At 42.5% G+C, this 20110-nt stretch overlaps 1 protein-coding gene across 1 annotated transcript in view; it reads left to right on the forward strand.

Annotated features, from left to right (window-relative positions):
• LOC144594714 (polycystin-1-like protein 2) overlaps positions 1-20110 on the forward strand; it is a 97481-nt gene that overhangs the window by 24180 nt on the left and 53191 nt on the right. Inside the window, exons 6-12 of the mRNA XM_078401556.1 lie at positions 4445-4576; positions 6175-6345; positions 11024-11151; positions 11469-11589; positions 14542-14670; positions 14919-15147; positions 17706-17899. Coding sequence (XP_078257682.1) covers positions 4445-4576; positions 6175-6345; positions 11024-11151; positions 11469-11589; positions 14542-14670; positions 14919-15147; positions 17706-17899 — 1104 coding nt within the window. The remainder of the gene's footprint in view (positions 1-4444; positions 4577-6174; positions 6346-11023; positions 11152-11468; positions 11590-14541; positions 14671-14918; positions 15148-17705; positions 17900-20110) is intronic.

A 20110-nucleotide genomic window follows, 5' to 3' on the forward strand; every position in this document is an offset into this window, starting at 1 on the left:
CTTTAATCCATTTAATTTACCTAACACCACTTCCTGACTAACCTGGATTTCCCTCAGTTCCTCCATCTCATTAGACCCCCGGTCCCCCGCTATTTCTGGCAGACTGTTTATGTCTTCCTTAGTGAAGACAGAACCAAAGTATTTGTTCAATTGGTCTGCCATCTCCTTGTTCCCTATGATCAATTCACCTGTTTCCGACTGCAAGGGACCTACATTTGTCTTAACTAATCTTTTTCTCTTCACATATCTATAAAAGCTTTTGCAGTCAGTTTTTATGTTCCTTGCCAGTTTTCCCTCATAATCTATTTTCCCTTTCCTAATTAAGCCCTTTGTCCTCCTCTGCTGGACTCTGAATTTCTCCCAGTCCTCTGGTATGCTACTTTTTCTGGCTAATCTGTATGCTTCATCTTTTGTTTTAATACTATCCTTGATTTCCCTTGTTAGCCACGGATGCACTACCTTTCCTGGTTTGCTCTTTTGCCAAACTGGGATGAACACTTGCTGTGGTTCATCCATGCGACCTTTAAATGCCTTCCATTGCATGTCCACCGTCAACCCTTTCAGCATCAATTGCCAGTCTATCTTGGTCAATTCACGCCTCATACCCTCAAAGTTACCTTTCTTCAAGTTCAGAACACGTTTCTGTATTGACTTTGTCACTCTCCATCCTAATGAAGAACTCTACCATATTATGATCACTCTTGCCCAAGGGGCCTCGCACAACCAGACTGCTAACTAACAATTCCTCATTACTCAATACCCAGTCTAGAATGGCCTGCTCTCTCGTTGGTTCCTCGACATGTTGGTTTAGGAAACCATCTCGCAAACATTCCAAGAAATCCTCTTCCTCAGCACCCCTGCCAGTTTGGTTCACCCAATCTATATGTAGATTGAAGTCACCCATTATAACTGCTGCACCTTTGGTGCATGCATTTCTAATTTCCTGCTTGATGCCATCCCCAACCTCACTACTGCTGTTAGGTGGCCTGTACACATTTCCCACTAGCGTTTTCTGTCCCTTAGTGTTTCGTAGCTCTATCCATATCGATTCCACATCCTCCAAGCTAATGTCCTTCCTTTCCACTGCTTTAATCTCCTCTCTAACCAGTAACGCTACCCCACCTCCTTTTCCTTCCTGTCTATCCCGCCTGAATATAGAATATCCCTGGATGTTGAGCTCCCAGCCTTGGTCACCCTGGAGCCATGTCTCCGTAATCCCAACTATATCATAATCATTAATAACTATCTCCACATTTAATTCATCCACCTCATTCCGAATACTCCTTGCATTGAGACACAAAGCCTTCAGGCTTGTTTTTATAACACTCTTGCCCCTTATATAATTATGTTGCAAAGTGGTCCTTTTTGATCTTTGCCCTGGATCTGTCTGCCTGCCACTTTTACTTTTCACCTTGTTACCTATTGTTTCTACCCTCACTTTATACCCCTCTGTCTCTCTGCTCTTGTTCCCATCCCCCTGCCATATTAGTTTAAATCCTCCCCGACAGCACTAGCAAACACTCCCCCTAGGACATTGGTTCCATTCCAGCCCAGGTGCAGACCGTCCTGTTTGTACTGGTCCCACCTCTCCCAGAACTGGTTCCAATGTCCTAGAAATTTGAATCCCTCCCCCTTGCACCATTTTTCAAGCCACGTATTCATCTGTAATATCCTCCTATTCCTACTCTGACTAGCACGTGGCACTGGTAGTAATCCAGAGATTATTACCTTTGAGGTCCTACTTTTAAGTTTATTTCCTAGCTCCCTAAATTCATCTTGTAGGACCTCATCCCGTTTTGTACCTATATCGTTGGTGCCAATGTGCACCACGACAACTGGCTGTTCACCCTCCCCCTCCAGAATGTTCTGCAGCCGCTCTGAGACATCCCTGACCCTTGCACCAGGGAGGCAACATACCATCCTGGAGTCTCGTTTGCAGCCGCAGAAACGCCTATCTATTCCCCGTACAATTTAATCCCCTATCACTATAGCCCTTCCACTCTTTTTCCTTCCCTCCTTTGCCGCAGAGCCACCCACGGTGCCATGAACTTGGCTGCTGCTGCCTTCCCCTTATGAGCCATCTCCCCCAACAGTATCCAAAATGGCATATCTGTTTAGGAGGGAGATGACCGCAGGGGACTCCTGCACTACCTGCCTACTGCTACGCTGGCTAGTGGCCACCCGTTTCCTTTCTGTCCGCTTATCTTTTACCTGTGGTGTGGCCAACTCACTATACGTGCTATCCACGACCTTCTCAGCATCGTGGATGCTCCAGAATGAGTCCAACCATAGCTCCAACCGTTCAATGCGGTCTGCCAGGAGCTGCAGCTGGACACACTTCCTGCACATGTAGTCATCAGGGACACCAACAATATCCCTGATCTCCCACATGTTGCAGGATGAGCATTCCACGGGGCCGATCTCACCTGACATGTCTTACCCCCAAATTAAATCAAATCCCTCTTAATCCTTTAAACTGTACCTTTACTAAAAAGCACTGAACCCTTAACTCACTGAACCCTGAACTCACTGTACCCTTAATTCACTGAACCCTTAACTCACTGTACCCTTAACTCACCGAACCCTTAACTCACTGAACCCTTAACTCACTGAACCCTTAACTCACTGAACCCTTAACTCACTGGACCCTTAACTCACTGAACCCTTAACTCACTGAACCCTTAACTCACTGAATCCTTAACTCACCGAACCCTTAACTCACCGAACCCTTAACTCACTGTACCCTTAACTCACTGTACCCTTAACTCACTGTACCCTTAACTCACTGAACCCTTAACTCACTGAACCCTTAACTCACTGAACCCTTAACTCACTGAACCCTTAACTCACTGAATCCTTAACTCACCGAACCCTTAACTAAAAGTACGAACAAAAAGCAGAAATACAACCCCGGGGTTTCGACCAATCAGCTGCTTCCTCTAGTCCGCTTCCACCAATCAGCGGCTTCCTCCAGACCACTTCTTTTGAAGTGTGAGGGACCGTTTTTAAGCCGCTCCAACCACTCCTGGGCCTCTGTGAAAACAAAGCCCCGCGCTCGGTTTTTAAACCTACCACCCGGACGCTGCTCCAACCGCTCCTGGGCCTCTGTGAAAACAAAGCCCCGCGCTCGGTTTTTAAACCTACCGCCCGGACGCTGCTCCAACCGCTCCTGGGCCTCTGGGTGAACAAAGCCCCGCGCTCGGTTTTTCACAATGGCAAAAAGAATGAGTGGCAAAAACAATGAGAAATATCTAGACCATTGATGCAGAGAGAAACATCATTAACATTATTCTATAGCATCAATGTATTTAATTGGACTGCGTTTATGACATTTCTGTGTGTGGTGAGCAAGGAGTAACAGAGAAATGGGGTCAGAGAGAGTGAGAAGTAATGGAACCCCCCTACATACTCAAACATCCTGTATGTTAGTGTAAGAAGAGAGTGATCTTTGCTATTATATCTGCAAAATACAATTATACATAATGTGCAGTTTACAAATGATCAAGTTCATAAATTTAGTTTAATATATTCCCATATTACAATATAACACCACAATGTTTGATGTTCTCTTCCTGGCGTCATTTCAAGGAATTTAAATGTCTAGCCACCTTCCCATTTATAGTAAGCCTGCAGACTTGTAACTGATAAAGTACATTTGGACAGATAAACATTCCTCAGACTAAGAAAAACCTCTTAATGCTGTTGCCACAGAAAATGTTTTGATCCTGATATAATCCATCCACGTACGCCTGATAATGAAATCTAATTTTAATGTCCTCCAATTTATAAATGCTTACTGGCAGTTTGCACAAAAAGCTTTGATGAAATATAAAGCCAGCTTTTATTTGTAATCATGTGAATATCAATTTCACTATTCCAAACAAAACAAATGTCAGTCAAAGAAAAATCACAATTATTCCAAAAGATTACTTCATGCAAGGTAATTAATCTTGAAAGTAATATAACACTATGTCATTGGTTAAAATATTGGAAAATCCATTAAATATATTTTGGTATATCTGGAAGAAAATGATTGTAACTATTTCAGCATATATCCAATTATTTAAATACATTTGCAGTATCTTTTAAATATAGATGATATTTATTTTGATGTGAATATTTTGTTTTTCATATGAGAATTATTATCCCATGCTTGAGTAACCCTGATTCATCGAGATATTTCACACTGCATATAAAAACAAGCAAGACCCATAAAAGGTCCAAATGGAAAATTATATTTTATTTTTGTCAAAGTAACAAAAGGGTCTGTTTAATATATGTTTGGAGAGGGTGAAAGTTTTCACCATTGAGACTAGGGTTATCTCTATTACTTCCATCATATCTGCTCTATCGTAAACACTTCTCACCTAAGCTTTCATTAGCTTTGTGCATGTAACAGAATTTTCATCTTCTCAAATGTCTTTCCCTGTTTTATTTTTATAAGGCCATTGAGAATGTCCTACAGAACTTTTCTTCGATAGCAATGAATGCGTCCACCTCAAAGGGAATAACAAAAGCAAATACATATCTTAATTTTATTACTTCTCAACCAGACAAAATGACAGTGACATCGCAGGTAATATGAGTTTGTTTTGCTACTAACTCGAATTTTATCACTGTTTTATAAATGAGGAGTAACATTCTCTTGTGGCTGCAAGTCACATATTTCTTGTAACATTCTCACAGGCTAACTTTTTCTGATTGTTTTTCTCCCTGATCTGGACATTCCTGCGAGACCAGCATTTATTGTTCATTCCTGAATGTCCTTGTATTAACTGGCTTGGCCATGTCTGAAACACCACATTGCTGTGGGCCTGGGGTCATTTGCAGGATAGACAAGGTCCTTCCCTGAAGGATCAGGGAGGTTCTTTTGTGTAGGAAGGAATTGCACATGCTGGTTTACATTTAAGATGGACACCAAATGCTGGAGTAACTCAGCGGGACAGGCAGCACCCTGGAAAAAAGGAATGGGTGACATTTCTGGTGTGATCTTTTTCAGGTTATTAGTTCGAGGTCACAATACTAAGTATTTTTAAAAAATCCTAATTACTTGAACAACTGAATTGAAATTCTCCAGCTGCTGTGGTGGAACTCAAATTCCTTAGTCTAAGCCTCTTGTTGCTAGGCAGCGTAAGCCTCTGAAATACTGGTTTTAGCTTCTTTAGACAGTTGGGTTACTGAAAGAGAAATAGTTTTGCCACTAAGTTTCAGATCCTGCTTAGCGACAAGCTTCCTTTCTTAATTAGAAGTGTTTTTTATATTTGAAACGAGTATAAAAAGCATAATGCCTGATGTATGTTCATGTATAGAAGGTATCACAAAATGCTGGAGTAACTCAGCGGATCAGGCAGCATCTAGGAGAGAGGGAATGGGTGACGTTTCGGGTCGAGACCCTTCTTCAGACTGGTGGTCTGCTTCATGCTGAAGAAGGGTCTCAACCCGAAACGTCACCCATTCCCTTTCTCCTAGATGCTGCCTGACCTGCTGAGTTAGTCCAGCATTTTGTAATACCTCCGATTTGTACCAGTTATCTGCAGTTATTTTCCTACATATGTTCATGTATACAAGTATGATATGCTCCCGATGAGTTAGCTCATGTATTCATGTCGATCCATGGCACTGAAGAGGCTATTGTATCGCTGCTGGCAGAAAATTACTGGTCCACCTACTCTCGATTTGCAAATGTCTGTCTGCTCACTTTTAGGATACAACACAATCACTGCTTGTCTCCCACTACATATTAAACAGTCAGCTCGAGAATCCTGCCATCTTTCAGTAATTTTTCTTTCCCTTTAATCTTTCTACCTCTGTTGCCTCAAATCCCTTATCTCTGCTAAATGGAACTGAATGGAATACTTTGTAACTGTGTCGGCGCCCTATATGTGGTGACTCTTTGCATACCTTTAGTTTAGTTTAGTTTAGTTTAGTGATACAGCACGGAGAAAGGCTCACCTAGTCCGCACCGATCGGCGATCCCCGCTCATTCACACTGTCCTACACACACTAGGGACAACTGTTCAGTTGTTGAGATGCGTTGCAGCGGATGGCAATGTTACGCTATGAGTTCTTTTAAACATGAATTATTATAAGGGTCCTTTAAACAACCATTACGCTTGCCACATGTTGGGACGTGCCCGTAATCTGGTGATTTATCTATTCCATTTTTCCACTCAGGACACAGCCAGTAATTCACTCTTGACCCTGAGTGACACGTTGGACAAACTTCCTGTCCTGAAGCCAAGTGACATCATGTGGAAGTTGGCTGCAGCAAAGTCAGGTCTTTATGGAATTAGCAATCTGATAAATGCGTCAATGACAATAAATGATTTGGATGTGAAAGAAAAGGTAAACATCCTTATAAGCTTAGAATTGAATAGCTCAGAAACATTTGCTGAAAAGACTGCATTGTCCCCTTCCTTCCAGAGGCATCTGTAATGTTTTGGAACTTTGAACAAGTTTCGTATAAAACTTCATCTTCAAGAGAGCATGCACATGCTGTATTTATCCTATTCTTTTTGACTAAAGACACAGAAGTGCTGGAGTAACTCAACAGATCAGGCAGCATCTCTGGAGAACACTGATAGGTGTTCATGTTATCCTATCCATGTTCTCCAGAGATGCTGCCTGACCTGCTGAGTTACTCCAGCACGGTGTGTCTCTTTTTGTAAACTAGCATCTGCTGTTCCTTGTTTCGGTACTAATCATAATCATAATCATAATAGTACTTTATTAGCCAAGTATGTTTTGCAACATACGAGGAATTTGACTGTTTAATAAGTTGCCAACTAGTGGGAAAGATATTGAGGGAAAGCATCAAAATTACATGTGTGCAGAGCTCATGGAACGGTGATAATGTGGGACTTCAGCTGTGAATATGGGCTATCGTAGCTAAAACATGAGGGGAAAAAGTCTCCCCGGCTAAGTCCTTTCCCACTCCACTGAAAAACAAAACATCTTTAGTTTAGAGATACAGCGCGGAAACAGGCACTTCGGCCCATCGAGTCCGCACCGACCAGCGATCCCCGCACACTAACACTATCCTACACACACTAGGGACAATTTTTACACTTACACCAAGCCAATTAACCTACAAACCTGTACGTCTTTGGAGTGTGGGAGGAAGCCGAAGATCTCGGAGAAAACCCACGCGGTCACGGGGAGAACGTACAAACTCCGTACAGACAGCACCCGTAGTTGGGATGGAACCCAGATGTCTGGCGCTGTAAGGCAGCAACTCTACCGCTGTGCCACCGTGACGCCCTTTGAAGATTGTTTTTCCACCATTTAAATTCCATGCCATTAATCAATAATAACTACATAGACATATAATTATGTGTAGGAAGAAACTGCAGATGCTGGTTCAAAGTGAAGATCAACACAAAATGCTGGAGTAACTCGGGGACAGGCAGCATCTCTGGAGAAAAGGAATGGGTGACCTTTCGGGTCGAGACCCTTCTTTAGACTGATGTCAGGGGAGAGGGAGCTACATAGATAAGGAAGTGTCTCAGAGTACATTTTATCTCTGTTTTGCTTTGTTGTTACCTTCTCCCAGCTAACAATGATCTATTCTACATTTTCTTAGGCCTCCGTCCCCTTTGTCCTGGTTTCACACCTTACACTTCCTTATCTATGTATCACCCCCTCCCCTGACATCAGTCCGAAGAAGGGTCTCGACCCGAAACGTCACCCATTCCTTCTCTCCGGAGATGCTGCCTGACCCGCCGAGTTACTCTAGCATTTTGTGTCTATCGTAAATAGTTAAATTAATTCATTATGTTTTAAGAATGCCACATGTGGCAACTAAAATTCTCACAGCCTGCTAAGCAACCCCATTTGTGGAATTTGGCAGCATAGGCGTGGCAGTGGTGTATAGCTGCCTTTACCGGAAGAGTAAAAGCGTGGGCAGAAATAGTGTGAGACACCAGGTTGCCTCAGGGCATCTGACCTTTAATTTTGTGCAACTTACCAATTTTGTGCAGCACCCAAAATCCATCCAATTTACTAGATTTTTGCAGATGTAATAAAGAAAAGTAGGATTGTTATCGTTTTTATATTTGCAATAATGTCTTTGATATTTGTTTTTCATGGGTTTCTTGATTTTGATATTTTTAAAATATTTTTGTCAATGATTTTTGAATTGATTAATTCCTCATTTCATGTCTAATACGTTAAAGGAGAGCTCGTAGCTAAATGCAAAGCGCTCTTCTGAGGTGGCAATCCAGAAGTCGAGTCAATGCATGTTAATAAGGTCAAGAGAAGATCTAATGATAGGGAGACAGGCGTGTGGTAAGGCTGCATAGTGATGAGTGGGATTGTACTTTCCAGAACTGTATGATACTATACGGTAGAACTTTATTTATCCGAGGAGGGAAATTGAACTGCCAACAGTCATAAAACACAAGATACATGAAACAAGAAATTAAAGAGATGAGTGGAAAGGATTGGGGATGTGCAAAGATTGGGGGTGGGGTGGGGGGATAGGGGAGTCAGTCTACCCCACGACAGAAGGGGGAGGAGTTGTACAATTTGATAGCCACAGGGAAGAAGGATCTCCTGTGGCGTTCTCTACTGCATCTTGGTGGGACCAGTCTGTTGCTGAAGTTGCTCCTCAGGATGACCGGTGTGTCATGGAGGGGGTTAGTGCTTGGCAATAACAACATAGCATACACCAAGAGAATATTAAGGACATTCTTTGAAGGGAGCATTTGCAGTGCCGATCCATTTGGTCAACTTCCAGCAAGATTGGGAACGTCACTGGGCGGCCAGAAAGTAAAAACAAATATAGCATCATGACGGCAGCAAAATACCAGGGCGGGAGGAATCCACCCTGCACAGTGAAGACATGCACACGTCAAAGAATTACACCAGGGTGAGGTGTCCCGAGGTGAAGGAGAGCCCAGGGGAAGTAATTAGAGTTAAGAGTACACTGTGGATAATTATTTAGCATTTCCAGAACAATGGGACTGTTGGCAGCCTTTGGCAACAGGCAATTCACACAAGGAATGTGAAATTGTGAGGGTTGGGCGGATGTTTGTATTCAGAAGGAGCTGGAAATCCTTGCATTCCATAACAATACAGCAAGCAATTATGAAGACAAATGGTACGTTACTACAACCTCCATTTGGCTCTGAACCACATAGATTATTTATTGCACTATTATCATTTGTTTTTTATGTGTATATATGTATGCGTGTGTGTATATACCCCCCCCCCCCCACACACACACACATATATATATATTATATATATATGTGTGTGTTCAATGGGCGTGTGTATCTTAGGCCCCCTCGGTCATGGCTGACCATGGGTGATGCATCCTAGTTGGCTGCTTGCTCCACACCTCGGCTAGAGCAGTGTCGCCTGTGGCTGAAGAGACCAATGCGGGAGTGACAGTCTCTGTCACAAGGGTCACATTTGTGTGCGGTCTCTGGCCTGTTGAAGTTGCTGCCCTCCTTCCTGCGTGCCCGCTTGTCTGCCGCTGCGTTCATCAGTTTCTCTTCCCCCGTTTTGAGATGTTGGTTCAGGGTACCTCTCCACCTCATGCGGTCAGCTGCAAGGCTCTCCCAGGACTCCACATCGATGTCGAGTGCCTTCAAATCTCTCTTGCAGACATCCTTGTAACGTTGCTGGGGGCGGCCGATGGTTCTCCTCCCAGATGTTAGCTCTCCACAGAGGATGTCTTTTGGAATACGGCCATCCTCCATGCGGTGGACATGGCCCAGAAACCGCAGCCTGCGCTGCCTGAGTAGAGTGTACAGACTCGGAAGGCCAGCGCCAGACAGAATCTCGGCGTTGGACACTCTGTCTTGCCAGGATATACCCAGGATACGGCGGATGCTTCTAAGGTGGAAGGTGTTGAGTCTTCTCTCCAGTCTGGATGGGTGTGTGTGTATATATATATATATATATATATATATACATACTCACATACACATCCTCAATGCTTGTGTGTGTTGTATGTGAGTAGTGTATATGTATATATATTTACACACACACACACATATACACATAATGCTTGTGTATGTGAGTATGTATATATATATATATATATATATATACTCACTGATTTTTTTTTTCTCCCATTTATTATATTGTTTACAGTGTACTATGTTTACATATTCTGTTGTGCTGCGGATAGTAAGAATTTCATTGTTCTATCTGGGACCTATGACAATAAAACGCTATTGACTCTTGATGTTGACTCTTGCACTAAAAAGAGATCTTGAGCACAAGAATGAAGAGGTAATACTATTGGAATTTGGTGGGCGCACTCCGGAATATTCTGTGGAGATCTGGCCTCCCCACCTAAGGAAGGCTACGCATACAATTGGGGGAGTGCAACAATATATTTCCCGGTTGTTGCATTTGTTCTCCCAGGAACTATTACGCACACTGGGACTATGCTGTCGTGAATTCAGAAGAATGAGAGATTAAACTGAAATTTGTTCAGGACATGTTGTGGCAGACGCAAGGAAACATTTTCCTTGAGTCTCTAGAACAATGAATAATTTCTCAAAGTAGGAGTTGGCCATTTAGGGCTGATTTGAGGAGATGTTTCTTCATCCAGAGGATGGTGAATACTTGGAATTCCCCACTCAAGAGGGCAGGAGTGTCAGTATCTTGGTTTGTTCAAGACCACCCACAACATTTTTTGGATTAAGGCACTACAAGCTGTATTGTTTAAAACTGAATTAAAGGCAAGAACTGTAAATGTATTTTGGTGAAGAACTGTGGAGTTTGTTACCTTCTGGTCAATATTTAACTTCAAGTTATCACAGATCACACAGAGCAGATTTTAGGAATATGTTTTGTGTAAAATGGTTGCCTTGTTTCCTACACCTCAAATGTATGTCATCGAATGCCATGAACTACATTTAAATAAATGGATGTTCTACTCTATTCCATCAGTTTATGATCTTGACTGAAATCATGGCTTTCCAAAACGAAATAGTTGGCGACAATATACTTTGAAGATTTTTGAGTAAATCTGAATGATAAAGTAAATCGATCATTTTGTATCTAGATGGCAAACGTATCTGAGCTTCTCCTGAAATCCATGGATAAACTACATTCTTCTCTTGAGAGTCTGATGCATGAGGAGGACCCGACACTGGTTTTCCATACAGATTCCTTCAGCATGATCTTAAACAGGTAAAGAACTCAGAGAAAACTATTTCATGTAACTGCAAAAAATATTTTATGAGTGTATGCGTCAGTGATTTAAGAGAATTGAAAGGGACAGATTGATCTTGAGTTTTGAAAAATTGCTGTAAGTGGAGTGGGCCTCCTAACTTTTTTTCTGATTGTATAATTAAACCATATTTGCCACCACGGACGATATCTTACTGAAGAGTGCAATTGCAGTTACAAATCAGATAATAGCCTTTCTTCCAAAAGTATTATTCTTTCATAAGAACACAGATATACTAACACCGAACAAAAGCAATATAGCTTTTTTATGCCTTCAGGTACAACTCAAGTGAATTGAAAACGAGCAATGTTAACACTTCAGAAGAAAACCCGTTTAGTTGCACTTTTCCAGATTCTGCAGACTTCCAGGATATTTCAGATAAATATATTCAAATTAGGGTAAGTATCGCGTTATAGCCTCTGATGCATCAAACGTCTCACTGAGAATTTTCTGTTTTGGTTTTACTTAGACATAATTGTACTAGCACGGTATTTTGATTAGTGAATTTGACTCAATATTACATTGGTGATGATAAACATTGACCACAGGTCAGGCAGCATCTCGGGAGAGAAGGAATGGGCAACGTTTCGGGTCGAGACCCTTCTTCAGACTGAAGAAGGGTCTCGACCCGAAATGTCGCCCATTCCTTCTCTCCCGAGATGCTGCCTGACCTGCTGAGTTACTCCAGCATTTTGTGAATAAATACCTTCGATTTGTACCATCATCTGCAGTTATTTTCTTATAAACATTGACCATATGAGTGTTTCTAATTTTGTCCCTGGATCCTCCCCTCTTAATTAATCATAAATGGCAATGTGCAGCATTCTTATAATGTAATTCAAATGCTACCAGTGTGTGGCACTGTGTGAGACTAGAGATTAAGGGGGCGGAAACTGTAGGCATTCTGACCCCAATAATGCCCTTATCGAAAAACACCATCGGCACGTTTTTAAGGAGGTGTCTGGATAATGATCAGGACTACATAAGCTCCAAACCGAAACCAAAAGCAAACTTGTGGAGCGGTCAGGAGTATTTCTGATCTTCTCCTTTTCGGGTACAAATCCGAGATAAAGTTACTAATAAGGTGGGTAAAAAGACACCGCTTGGCAAACTGAAAAATAACGCCCTCCCAAATCTAGAGATCGTCATCATATGACATTTCTGCTCGTCTTTTAGTTTCAGTAAGTCATCCATCATTGTTCTCTATAATGTTGGCTGATGCTTTTTCTGCATTATATTCTGTATTCTTAATTTATGTTCCCACCGTTCATTTATCATTTTCTTCTCTGATTACCAAACAATCATGTTCAACGCAATTTGCTCCTAAAAAAACAACCGTCCATTAATCAGCATGTAATTTTATGAGTTTGTTTGTTCTCTATGCTTTAATTAATGTCTTGCTCCTGGTGTTAGTAAATGTTACAAACCTGGGCGGTTTCATTTTTGCCTTTGGTTTCTAATCTTTTTTTACATGTTGCAGGTGGCAGTAACCACAACCATATCCCTTTCCACGAATAGAGCATCACAGACTAAATCACAGGGTAATTAAATGTTAATAACCCTGTGAATTAGTCTGCTTATTCTCAAAGAGAGGAGTGAAACAGTAGCAGAGCTGGCTTCTCATGCTCCTGGCTGGTCTGTGGATTTGGCAAGAAGTCCATTGATACAGGATACAGTCCACTGATACAGGATGCTGATTGTATGTGTAAAGGTGCACAACCAGCAGAAGGGACAGTCCTGAGATCATTAGTATTGAATATTTTCTCTTCATTCTGGAATCTAAATTGTATTTTTGTTTAGACATGTGTTTTTTGTTGTTGTGGAAAGCACTTTGGGCTGCATTCAATTGCATGAAAAGTGCTATATAAATGGTTATTATTATTGTAAGTTAAATCCTCACTCTCTTCAATGCTCTGGAATAAGGCAGGTGGTAATTAAGAGAATCAGAGCTGCGTAGTTGTAATTGGGAGTTCAATTTACTCTTTCCTGTTTCATCAGTTCTAATGTGAAAATATTGACTTCCAATTTAAAAGTTTAGCATCCCTGCTGTGAAGTCCTGTACCTTGGGACTTGAACAAGTGTGCGGTAATGCATTTTGGGACATCAAATGCACGAGGGAAGTTTACAGTAAATGGCAGAACTCTTTGGAGCATTGATGTACAGAGGGACAATGGGGTGCAAGTCCTTAGCACCCTGAAAGTAGCTGTAAGGATAGATAGGGTGGTAAAGAAGGCACATGGCTTGCTTGCTTTCATTGGTTGGGACTTTAAGTATAAAAGTTATGAAGTCATGTTGCATCTGTACAAAAATTTGGTTGGGCCATATTTGGAGCATTGTCTGCATTTCTGGTCACCACACTATAGGAAGGATGTGCAGTTTACCAGGATGTTGCCTGGATTGTAGTATATTAGCTATAAGGAGAGCTTGGACAAACTTGGATTGTTTCCTCTGGATCTTCAGAGGCTGAGGAGTGACTTGATACAAGTATCTTACAGTATGAGAGGCATAGATTAGGTAGGTAGTCAGAATTGTATCCCAAAATAGCAGAGAGCATTGGGTTAAGATGAGAGGGGGACAGTTAAAAGGATAAATGCAGAGCAAAACGTTTGCACAGAGAGTGGTGAGATGGAATGCACTGCCAGGTGAGATGGAATGCACTGCCAGGTGAGATGGAATGCACTGCCAGGTGAGATGGAAGTAGCAGATATACAAGCAATTTTTAAAAAGCATCTGGCCAGACTCATGAACAGGTAGGGAATAGAGGAATACTCAGCAGCAACCAGAGCCTCGGCGGTGATGGAGCTTCGGCGACAACGGAAGCCTCGGCAGCAGCGGGAGCCTTGGTGGCAATGGGAACTTTGGTGGCGGTGGGGCCCCATAATTGACCCACGATCAGCGATTGATGAGCGTGAGGGAGGGAGGGAAAGACAATGGGGACCCGGTGTGAGGGACGGTGGGAGAACAAAGGGGGGCCCGGTGTGGGGGAGGGGGAGGGGCACTCTAGTTTTAGAATCCAGTGGATAAGCCTGCTTTGTTTGTTTGTTTGTTCGTTCGTTCCGGTTAAGGCGCTGTGCACATGTCAGCCAGCCAACAGTCACTTGTCTTTTTATTTTTGATTTCACTTTTAATTCCAGGTTTTCGTGTACCTTGTTGTGTGCTCTTATTGTTGGCAGAACAATTTCTCTCCAGGGATGAATATTGTTCTATCATATCATATCGTTTCTATGATTTGTCTTAGCTCAATCTGTTTATAGCTCACATATAAAGATAGTAATTATGTTGGTGAAATAATATACGAACAAGGAATTTCTTTCTTTGGTTTTCATCCCTTTTTTACCTGCATCTTTTAGATGGTGAATTATAGAGAGAATCCTCTAATCTGGCTTGAGCAGAGTAATGTCAGTGGACCAATGACCAATATATCTTTGTCTTCAAATGGAACTGAAGTAAAGGTTGAGAATTTGTCAGAAACCTTTGAGGTAAATATGCCATATCTCTCAGTTCTGCCTCCCCTGACTCTCAATCTGAAGAAGGGTCTCGACCTAACACGTCACCTATTCTTTTTCTCCAGAGACGCTGTCTGACTCCAGCTTTTTGTGTCTATCTTAATCAATAAGGAAGATGTGTTTGGGCAAACTGTCTCCCCTTGCTTGCATGTGAAAAAAATCTTCACTATTTTGAGATTAATTGCTTCAAATTTAATGCCAATTTTCCTTTTTCTCCTCAGATTATACTTCCCAGACCTAATGCAACGGAATCTTTCTCAGATACTTCGACCACATTTACAAACCCGATCTATCAAGGGTTCCATGTAACAGATACTGAATCAGCTTTAGTTATCTCTGTAGTGACTGAGCCAGTTATTTCAGTGCAACTATATCTTGGGTATGAATACAATCCCAATGAGACCCTATACGAGTTTGAAATGAGCTTCATTCCAGGAAATGACAGTGAAGGTAACGTGATGCTATTTTACTTTGTTACTCTGAAAACCGAATATGAATATCGCCAGGTTGTGACTGAGGGTTTCATTGGTAATTGAGACTAAGTACAGTATTTATGTCTAGCAAATGTAAGTAAATAAATAACTGAACCATGAATGGGGAAGATGAGGAGAGAAAACATAATAGAGGGGGGTGGAGGGAAGGGGGGGAGGAATAGGGGAACAAGGGAAGAGGCAGGGGCTGGAATAGGAATAGAAGAAAGCCAAAGTCACACAAAGAAACGGTAGGTGCAAGAAACAGGAATGTTGAGAGGGATATCATGGTCTTATGAAAATTGAGAACTGGGATTGGGGTTAGAGAAATGGAGGGAGGAGATGATGAAGAGGCCTTGAGGAGGTGGATGTGGATAAAGAGATGGTAAGGCAGAAGGACGGAGGGTCTGTGTAGGATAACTACTGAGGGGTAAGCTGTTGTCAAGGTGTGTATTCAATCACTGTTGATTAGAGGACAGCCTCCCTGTTGCTTTCTTTCTGTGAGGTTACAGAGGCCCTGCAGCAATCTATGTGCTCAGTCTGGGGAGGAATGGCATCTGCCTGGGGTGATATCCCTGCCTTTAATACAATCTGACATGGACCTGCCATCTGCGGTTGTCTTGATTCTGCTCATGGGAAGTGAATCGGAGAAGTTGATCGTGACTGGAGGCAATCGGGATGGGCCTTGGAGACTGACTTGTTGTCACAGAAAGGACTGATATTCATTCATGGTGATAGAATAGGGCTGAAGCAACAGGCAAGGTTGTGGATCTGCACGTGGGCTGACGGCAAGGCGGGGTGTGGAATATTAATTAACACATCGGAAATAGGAGGCAGCTTGTTCTCAGCACGATATATAAATTACATGGTTGATAATCCCCCAATAATCAGTGAACGTTTGTCACTTCATCCTGTGATTCACAATAAAACCTCCGTATCATTCCCATTCCCCCACTGACCGTCCTGTCCTGGGCCTCCTCCATTGTCAGAGTGAGGCCAAACGCAAATTGGAGGAACAGCACCTCATATTTTGTTTGGGCAGTTTACAACTCAGTGGTATGAATATTGAGTTCTCCAACTTCAAGTAACCCTTGCATCCCCTCTCTCTCCATCCCTCCCCCACCCAGGTCGTACTAGCATCAAAACCTTGTTGAGTCTCATTGTCTGTACTCGTTCTCACCTAACAAACAGCTAACAATGGCCCGTTTCCTTTATCATCGTTACTTTTTTGCAAATCTTTCATTCATTTGTTCTATATCTCTCTGTATATGTATATCTCACGTTTCCAGTTCCCCTGACTCTCAGTCTGAAGGAGGGTGTTGACCCGAAACGTCACCGATTCCTTTTCTTCAGAGATGCTGTCTGATCCGCCGAATTACTCCAGCTTTTTGTGTCTTTCTTCGGTTTAAACCAGCATCTGCAGTTCCTTCCTGCACACTCCGTACAGCTTCCACAGGCAGGTCAGAAAACATTACCACTCCTCAATGTTTGAGATGTTCATTATAAAGGCAAAACAACCCAAAATCAAGTTCTGAAAGGGACGAGGAACTCTGGCTGAAATGTATCAAGTATAAGAATGGAATGCAATTGCAAACGTTTGAACAAAAGCAGAGACATTATTAACTTTTTATTTCAAATATCATGTATATACTCACAGAGATTCAACATAAACTGTCACAAACCGACTGAAACATTTTTTTTGTAAAGAATGAACAGAAAGTTTGAGATTGCTCTCCTCACAAACATAGAAAATGTTAACAGGAGATTTAGCAGAGACCGTCAAAATCATGGGTGATTTTATTCCCGTTGAGAGGCTGAAAATGTTTATGTTGGTGGGGCTTTTGATAATCAAAGAAGTTAGATTTAAGATTATTGGGGAAAAAAATCAACAGGAAGATGAAATCGTCACTTTAAGAACAATTTTTTTTTGCCTTTCTTACATCTCAAGCATTGAGATATGACATTGGGATCATTTTATAAATAGTGAGTCGTGATAATCTTGAATAGATTGCCTCGAAGTGTAGTGCAAACGGATTAAATTGTAACGGCCAAAACAAATGGGATGAATGCAGTTTTACACAGAAGGGGGACTGGGTTTCTGGTCAGTTCAGTCTAGTTTATTGTCACATGTCCTGAGGTACAGTGAAAAGCTTTTGTTGTGTGCTAACCAGCCAGCGGAAAGACAATACATGATTACAAGGATGGTTTAATTGGGAAAGCTCTGTGAAAGCGTTAGAACAGGTACAAAGGCTGCTGCCAGTGGGGTTCTAAAGGGCCCAGTACCCAGTCCTTTTGAAATATCTATAAATGATTTATATTGAAGAGTATGGGGCATACTAAAGGAGTTGCAGATGATGTCAAAGTAGGTTCATTGATTTTCAGGGAGGATCTGTTTCTAAATTGTAAGATTCTATGAAACCTTCAGTTGAATTATATGTAAATTTCTCTGCTGGCCCTCTTCTCAATTGAGTTTGTATATTGTAATTTTACCAATTAACAAGAAGTGGAGTATTGTCACTTTATTTTATCTCTTTCCAGCCAACATCTACAGTTGGGTCATTCATCCTGAAATGTTAATGGACAGGAATGGAACTTATTACCTGACAGCCAAGCCTCTCCTGAAGGCAAATGAGTCTGAGGTCAACGCTACAACTTTTACCATAACCACCTTCAATGTCAAGTGCTTGTATTGGGATGAAGTGCAGCATTTTTGGTCGTCGCAAGGATGTAAGGTGAGATGAGTGGCAGATGGCTAACCAGTGGGAGCTTTTTAAAAGAGAGCTAGTAAGAGTAGGCCAACATGTTCCAGGAGGTGAAAGGAAAAGGCAGTGAGATTAAGGAACCTTGGATGACAAAGGATATTGGGAAAAAGAGAAAACGTATGGCAGATCTCGAAAACTGAGATCAAGGAACAATCCCTGTTCCAGGCGTACACTGGCCTTATCCAGGAACTCTATCCCCGCTAAACATTCTACATTTCCCTTGAGCCTCGTCCACTTTGATCTCTCGTTTTCACACCTTACCCTTCCATATCTCTGGGTCTCAGACTCCCCAGACTCTCCGTCTGGAGAAGGGTCTCGATCCGAAATGTTACCCATTCCTTCTCTCCAGAGATGCTGCCTGTCCCGCTGAATTTCTCCAGCATTTTGTGTCCATCTTCGATGTAAACTAGCATCGGCAGTACCTTCCCACACATGAGTACGAAGAAGTTTCTTGAAGAATATTGCGTGTGTAGGAGAGAACTTAAAGAAATTAGGAGAATAAAATGGGGCCACAAAATACTCTGGGCAAGTAAACGAAGGAGAAACACAAGATATTCTGTAAATATATCAGGAGCAGGACATTAGTCAGGGAAAGAGCAGTCACCACAGGGAACAATAATGTAAATTATATATATAGCATTATGAAAGGCATTGATAGGGTAGACAGTCAGAACTTTTTTCCCTGGGTGAAAATTTCCAATTCTAGAGGCCATGACTATAAGGCGAGAGGGGAAAAGTTTAATGGAGATGAGCGGGGCAAGTTTTTTCGCAGAGAGTGGTGGGGGCTGGGAAAGCATTGCCTGGGGCAAAACATTCCTACATCAAAAATCTTCTAACCCCCCCTCTAACTCCAGGTCCCTCAGGTCGGCCGACTTGGGGCTACTCACTATCCCGCGGTCTAGGCTTAAGCTCAGGGGTGACCGCGCTTTTGCGGTTGCAGCTCCTAGACTGTGGAACAGCATCCCTCTCCCCATCAGTACTGCCCCCTCCATCGACTCCTTTAAGTCCAGGCTCAAAACCTATTTCTACTCCCTAGCGTTTGAGGCTCATTGAGGAGGCGCTGTGAACTGTTTGCGTGCTACTGTATGTTTCTTTTTTTTTTCCTTAGTACCTAATCAGATGTACAGCACTTTGGTCAACGTGGGTTGTTTTTAAATGTGCTATACAAATAAAATTGACTTGACTTGACTTGACTTGGGGTGGCGGCAGAGGCAGATACCATAGTGGGGGTTAACAGACTTTCAGATAGGCACACGGAAGTGCAGAGAATAGAGGGATATGGATCATGTACAGGCAGAGGGGATTAGTTCAACTCGGCATCATGTTCGGCACAATTGTTGTGTGCTGAAGGGCTGTACTGCTCCACGTGTAAGCGTGGAGCCAGGTAATGTGGGTGAGGTCCCACAAATGAATGCTTTCCATCTGCGTTCACCAAGGAAAAGGATGTGAAAGATAGTGCGCTCAGGGAGGGATACGTGAATAATCTGGAACTGGTCAGTATTAAGGAGGAGGATTTGTTGGACGTTACAGGACACATAAGGGTTGATCAGACCAAAGGGCCGGATACGAGAAGGCGGCCGTGGGAAGTAAGGGAGGTGATAACCGGAACCATGACCGAGATTTTTGCACCTTCGTTTGCCTCAGGCGGGATACCAAAAGATTGGAGGATAGCTAATGTTGTTCCATTATTTTCGAAGAGTGTCAGGAATAAGCCACTTAACAACAGGCCAATGTTTCTGACATTGATGATAAGGAAACTATTGGACTAAATCCTAAGGGGAAGGATTTATGTATTTTGGAGAGGTCGGGGCTGGTCAGGGCAGGCCAGTGTGGCTTTGTGCAGGGGAAGTTCTACCATAGTTGGTAGTTTTTGGGGAGTTGGAATGCTAGCTCAGAAGATCGATGTCTGGTAACCGGGCTTCATTCCCCACATGGACTTTAGTGCAGCATTTGAAAAGCTCTTGCATGGGGTCGCAAGTTCTATTGAAAGCGACTCAGGCTGGGTAATTATAGTTCTTCAGAAAATGACCCACAATGCTGGACTAACTCAACAGGTCAGGCAGCATCTCTGGAGAACATGGATAAGTGACGTTTCGGTTGGGACTGTCCTTCAGAGTTGGAAACGCCACCATGTTCTCCAGAGATGCTGCGTGACCCGGTTAGTTACTCCAGCACTTTGTG

The sequence above is a fragment of the Rhinoraja longicauda genome, chromosome 6, assembly GCF_053455715.1.
Source record: "Rhinoraja longicauda isolate Sanriku21f chromosome 6, sRhiLon1.1, whole genome shotgun sequence".
Classification (NCBI taxonomy): Eukaryota; Metazoa; Chordata; class Chondrichthyes; order Rajiformes; family Arhynchobatidae; genus Rhinoraja; species Rhinoraja longicauda.